At 35.6% G+C, this 6,837-nt stretch overlaps 1 protein-coding gene across 1 annotated transcript; it reads left to right on the top strand.

Moving 5' to 3' along the window:
- Nucleotides 1–205: 205 nt before the first annotated feature.
- LOC127100472 (uncharacterized) lies at nt 206–697 on the top strand. Its single transcript, XM_051037680.1, has one exon. The coding sequence runs from the start codon at nt 206–208 to the stop codon at nt 695–697; it is 492 nt and encodes a 163-aa protein (XP_050893637.1).
- Nucleotides 698–6,837: the final 6,140 nt, after the last annotated feature.

The following is a 6,837-nucleotide window of genomic DNA, read 5'->3' as shown; positions in this document are numbered from 1 at the left end:
CAAAAATACAACGAACCTCTTTTCGACGCTTAGGAAAGATACAAGGACATGATGAGACTTTGTACACACTATGGAATTGAGCAATGATTGATTATCCATACTTTTTATAATGGTCTTTTGTACAACACTAAGATGAATTTAAGCGTTGCAGCTGGTGGTGCTTTAATGGAGAAATTGTGTGATGAAGCTTATGAACTCAGAGAACATGGCTCAAGTTCATTTCCAATGGGGAGGTGAACGTGCTGCTATAGAAAAACCAACTTCGAAAGGTGGAATGTTCGAAGTTAATCGCATAAACCGCGTCAATGCTAAAATGGATGCACTTACTCAAAAGATTGAAAGCTTAGCCATAACACCAACAACTACCGCAATTGCTGTAACACCAAACTGTGAATTGTGTGGAACCCATGGGCGCACTAATGCTGATTGTCAGTTATTGGTTGGTATTCCTACCGACCAAGTAAATTATGCTCAAGGAAACCCATATTCCAACACTTACAATACTGGCTGGAGAAATCATCCAAACTTTTCTTATAAAAATAACATGGCTTTATTTCCTCTAAACCTAACACCTGCTATTCCACCTGGTTATCAGAAAGGGGCCCCTTTTGCTCCACAAGCACCTAGAAAGTCAAATCTAGAGATCATGATGGAAAACTTTATGAATGCTCAAGCTCAAAAAAAAATTATTTTGTAAATCAAAATGCTCATACGAGTGAAATGATGAAACAATTGTCAAGTAAACTTGATGTTATGGCTACCCATAACAAAATGTTAGAAACCCAAATTTCCCAAGTAGCCCAACAACAAGCAACAATAGCAACCCCAACTGGAACATTTCCTGGTCAACCACAACCTAACCCAAAAGGCCATGCTAATGCTATTACACTACAAAGTCGGACAGAATTACATGAACTAGTTGACCCAAGAATCCAAAATCCATCCATGTATCAAAACTCTGTTAAAGGAATTGAAAAGGTAAACGAACCAACCAATGATGGAAGTGAAGATTAAAGCGGAGAGGCAGAAGATAAAGAAACACCATATATGCCTCCGCCACCATACAAACCACTTATACCTTATCCTCAAAGACTTGATAAGTCCAAAAATGAAGGACAATTTAAGAAATTCATAGGACTTTTGAAGCAACTTAATATCACTTTACCATTCACAAAGCCATTACGCAAATGCCTTCATATGCTAAGTTCCTTAAAGAGATCCTATCCAACAAGAAAAAGCATGAGGATGATGAAACCGTTATGCTTACTGCTAAGTGTAACATTATTATTCAAAACAACATGCCTCATAAGCTGAAAGATCCAAGTAGTTTTTTCATACCATGTGTAATCGAAAGGTTTATCATAGACAAAGCTCTATGAGACTTAGGAGCCAATGTTAGTTTGATGCCTTTATCCATATGCCAGAAACTAAATTTAGAAGAACTAAGACCAACGAAGATGTCTCTACAACTAGCTGACTGTTCTGTTAAATTTCCAATAGGTATGCTAGAGAATGTTCCCGCTTCATAATAATTGGTGTGAGCCATACGTGGATGACAGTCTGAAGGAATGTCTAGCACTAACACCCAATACAATGCCTTGCACAAAGAAACCTGTTGTAGAACTTAAAACACTACCCAAATACCTAAGGTATGAATTCCTAGACACCGAGCTTGAAAGACCAATAATAGTCAACGTAGACTTAGGACAGATAGTAATTGAGAAATTACTACATATCTTAAGAAAATACCCTACAACTCTAGGCTATAACATCTCAGATCTTAAAGGAATAATCCCATATGTATGTATGCATCGCATTATGCTAGAAGAAGGTTGCAAAACTGTAAGACCATAATTTTGACCCTAATATCCCTCATGGCATCATGTCATTGCATATTTCATTTGCCTCAAGGATCATAACATCTTGGCTCCTTACCCTTGGGTGGGAACTTGTGTGAGTTGGTTTCAGACCACCAAGCATGCTTGAATTGTATATTATTGCCTTTCTTATTTTGTTTACTAACCAAAAGCACAAAAATATGTCACTAACATCTTTTGTTTTGTAGCTTGAGCAATATGTGATCCAAGGCTCCTAGGAGGCCCATATGCTCATTGAATGGCCAGGTGAAGTTGAAAGCAAGCATGACAATGGTTCCCAAAGCTCTCATTCATCATATATGCCTCCCAAGTATCTCAATTTGTCAATTTGATCAAAGCAAACCAAAGGGCTTGAGGATTGTTTCCCAAGGAACCCCTAATTCATCTGTGCATTGACTGTGCCTTACTCTTGAAGCAACCTCAACCCATGATCAAATACAATCAAGGGAAGTTCTTTCATTCATCATCTCATGCATATTTGAGTCCAACTTCCCAAGGACATAACTCATTAATTTTTCATGATTTTGAGGTGGGATCAAATGCATTGGAAAGTTTAAGATGTCTACTTCATTTGTTATGTTGAAGAAATTTTAATAATCCTAAAAGAAATACATGTGATAATGCAAAACATTATAGGTCACTTTGGATCCAAGTCATTGAAATGTGAAAAAGTCCAACTTCAAGTGCTCATAACTTTCTCATCAAAAATCCAAATGATGCCAAATTTGAGTCTAAATTGTCTTGAAAAGATCTACAACTTTGATGTTGAAGGTTTTGTCATTTGAGGCTTGAATCATTGAAACAGAAGGGCTTGAAGTTGGTCCATTTTGGCAGAATTCACATATGCATGTTTTGTACATGGGACTTTATGATCCGTTTTCATTAATTTCCCAACACCAAATGGATTTGTGTTCAACATAACAATTGTTCCTCATATCAAGACCTTTCCAACCATTACCCACAACGCCATGTTTCATTTTGGTAAGAGGTATTTTCAAAGAGGAGAAAGTTTGGGTGCAATTATGGAAACAATGATGAAACTTCATGCACAATCCAATTCCATCATATCTGCACGTCCATTTCAACTTGTTATGACTTCAGCATGCCAAATCATTTGCATTTGGGCCTCCCATGCGCCTGTACAGGCCCATGCATGGAGGCCCTCACTTCATGCACACATGAATTCCCCATGCCTTGCAGCTTGCTTTGCTATAAATAGAGGTGTTCAGCTTCACTCAAATTCAATGTTAAGGCGCCTTATATGCTGCAGAAGTGAATCCCCACACCCTACCAAAGGAATTTTGCACTTTCATTTCAATTTTTCAGATCCAATTTTCAACTTCCTTGGTTGATTATTGGACTCGAATTCCTTAGCCTTGCCTTATTTCCATCTCAAGAATAAGTTGCTATCAAGAATTGAGAGAGATCGTGCTCCATAGATTTGCATTTCAAAGGTTGAAATCCAAACTTTTTCAATTCGAAACTCATTGGTTATAGCTCATTTCTTGTATTTATTGGCTCCTCTGAAGTCCTCTCATAAGAGGCAATTGAATTGTGTGTTTAATTTTGCAAATCAATCAAGTTCAGTTTGAACTCCATTATTTTCCATCTCTGATTTCTCTTCCTATGAGGATCTAGAGTGAAAATCAATGGTACAGGGGTGATGTACATCACCCCAGCTTTCCAATGATATGAGGATCGCTTGTTTTGGTTGAGTTTTCCACACCTGCAACTTTGGTCGGAATTACAATACTCGCCGGAGAAGACGGTGGTGTACACCACCGTCCCTTTGCCAGATTAAATCTAGGTCGTACGATCTTGTTTCTAGATCTAATCATAGCCATCAATTGTTATGACTTTCATTAATGCATGGTACTTCTCATTTGACCTTGGACTATGGTGAGCGGGCGCATGAGGACCTCTGGATCTTCCACACCATTTAATGAAACAGATCCTACGCGCCCGAATTTTTGTTATTTCTGATTTAATTCATTTTGTTTTCTTAATTCCATTTTATTTCAAAAATTCATATATCTCTCGTTTTAAATCCAAAAAATATAGGACCAATTGCATTATTTTCCTTTTTAATTCTAGTTTCTGAAAATGATTTTTAATATTTTTTATATTGTCATTTGATGTTTTTTGTGAATTTTCTCTTTTCTGGTTATTTTTAATTCATTTTAAATAGTTTTCAATATTCAAAAAATACAAAAATATTTTCTTAACCTCTTTGAATGATGATGAATCTATGAAAAATATTCTCATCAATTTATTAATTGATTTGAGATTTATTTGAGATTTTAGTTCAATTAGGTTATTTTTTATTCATTTTTAATTGTTTAAAAAATAGTTTCTGGTTTCTAAACAAATGCTAAAAAAAATTGTCAAACTTTGTTTGACCTTGTTGAACTTAGGATGATCCATTTGGACTTTTCAAAGTTGATTTGAAATGGATTTGAAGTTTGACCTTTAATTGTTTATTTTAATTCAAGTATTATTTTAATTCTCAAAAATACCAAAAATATTTTATTTGTTTCTTGACTTCTAAGTTTCATTTTGCTTCTGTTTACCATTGATTGACTTTGATTCTATTCCTGTTTGATCAATGTGTGTGTGATATCTCATTTGAATTTCAATTCATGTACATTCTTATTCATCTCCTTCTTCATCTTTTTCTTTTTGATCAATGAGTTAAAGATTGGTGGTTAACCTTGACATATGGGAGGCTTAACCTTCCTTGATTCAAATCTAATTCATCTTGATCAAAGATCAAGTGAGTGGCTTTGCATTAAGGATAGGTTGCTTCTTGGTCAAGCAAAAAACCTAAATCAATACAAGATCATTCTTCTTTTCTTTTGGCATGTCAAGTTGTAGGAGCTTGGCTTACTAGTCAAGGTCTCTAACTTGTGTTTGTTGCCTATAGTTTTATTGACCGGCCTCAGATAGGTGTGACTACTACATTAGTCCACTTACGATTGCTTAGCATAGCGCTAACTTGCCTTATGGCACACTAACACTAACTATTGACCATTAACTTTTAATTCAAGTCATTTAATTCTTGCAATTTACTTTATGCAATTTAATATTCCTGTACATTATTTCATTTGCTTTTTCCCTTTGCTCACTTGAGCTCATGTTTATGTTAATGTAATTTGCCTTTTGCTCACTTGAGCACATAATTGTGTACATACTATTGTGCTTGTGTTGTTTTTCTGTTTGTGTGGACCAAATGCAAAATGGACAAAAGGACTTAGATTTTAGGACCCTTACCTATGCAAAAATAATGTCAAAGAGCAACTAGTCCTCATGCCTTTAGAATGCTATAAAAAGAAGAAAATGTCAAAGAGCAACTAGGCCTCATGCCTTTAGAATGCTTAATCTTGAAGAAGGCTTGGAAAAGACTTAATTCTAAACTCACTCTTGTCCATTCTTTATTTGCATTATGGAACTTTTTGGTTTGTGTGTTCTTGTATGCTAGGGATCCCAAACTTGCCAAGTAGAAGAACCATTGTCATGATCATCTAAAGTGAGAGATACAAAAGCCATTGGGAGATTCCTAGGAGCTTGCTTGATTGTGTGCTTGATTGCTTGAGTTATTTGATTATTGCTTGTTATTCCAAAGGAAAGGGAACAACTTGGATCATCACTATGATCTCAAGAAGGTAACTCCATTTGTGGTTTTATTTCTCCTCCTTCATCTTTGCATGTTTAGGACCTTAGCTATTCTTTTTCTTCCCTCCACTTTAACCCAAGCCAAACTCTTGTGCAAACATTAACATTGTTTCTTTTCAAAATTAGAAACCTAAGCACTATGCTTTTGATTTTTCAAACTTCCTTTCATAATACTTATTTTGAATTGACTCCTAAGTCAACTTTGACCTTTTTTTTGTAAATACTTTTCATTGGTAAAAACAACTCACTCAATTGTTTTTGTGGTTTCAATGGCCACTTTTTGCCAAAGCTTTTCATAAACATTAGCTATTAGGTTTGAGTTATCCTTGAGGTTGATATTATACTCACCTATATCCTTAGTGATGGACAATAAGTCTTCCATGCTTATTATAGGGTTAACCCCTCACTAGCATCTTGAAGCTCTCCTCACATGGTGAATTTGTTGTTTTTAGGTTGAGTTTTCTCCTTTTGATAACAAAAGACCTTAAGGCTTTTGAACCAATTAATTCACTAACTTCTTTTGAGATTTTTACCCCGAACTATGAGGTTTTGATCCTAATCTTTTTTAAGATGGTACGTAGGCAATGGGTTTATCCATTCAAACACAAAATTGTAAATAATTTGTACATTCTTCTCTCATCTCCCCAATCATGTTTGCACAAACAATTTTCACAAATACCAACCTACCTTACAACAATTGTGAAAAGGGCTCCCTAGGAGTACCTAGGATGTTTTGGGTGCTTAAAACCTTCCCATTGCATAACCAACCCCCTTATCCAGATCTCTGACATTTTTATTAGTTTTTGATTCGATAAAACTTCTCGGTTTTTGTTCGCTTTCTAACCTTTCCTTTGGATAAATAGAAGTGCGGTGGCGACTCGAATTGTATGATTTACTTTTGATTTAGTCAATAAATCTAAAGGTAATGAATACCCCGCTACAGAAAAGTGGTGACTCTGCTGGGGATAAAATCCATTTGCCTAGTGGGTTTTGCCTACTTTTCACTTTTGTTGTGTTGTATTGTATATTATTTTGTGACATATTTTTGTGCGAATTTGGGGATTACTGTATTGTTTTTAATGTATGAATTGCTTGATATATTCAATTGCTTGTGTGCTTGGTGGTCTCTTGTGAGATGAGTTTTATACCCGAACTCGAGTGCATTTATGATAGGAGAATGGCATAGTCTTGTTGACTTATGTGGAGTTATTCCTTAGCAAGTTGACTTGCATGCCCATTCAATTGGTGGAGGTGATGTTGGGATCAATAATGTCACACGAGTAGTCGT

Source organism: Lathyrus oleraceus, chromosome 1 (assembly GCF_024323335.1).
Source record: "Lathyrus oleraceus cultivar Zhongwan6 chromosome 1, CAAS_Psat_ZW6_1.0, whole genome shotgun sequence".
Lineage (NCBI taxonomy): Eukaryota > Viridiplantae > Streptophyta > Magnoliopsida > Fabales > Fabaceae > Lathyrus > Lathyrus oleraceus.
This window is presented reverse-complemented; position numbering and strand designations above follow the sequence as displayed.

Bases quoted from the DNA above. Each gene is read 5' to 3' on its own strand.
- LOC127100472 (XM_051037680.1), top strand. From the start codon at position 206: ATGGCTCAAGTTCATTTCCAATGGGGAGGTGAACGTGCTGCTATAGAA.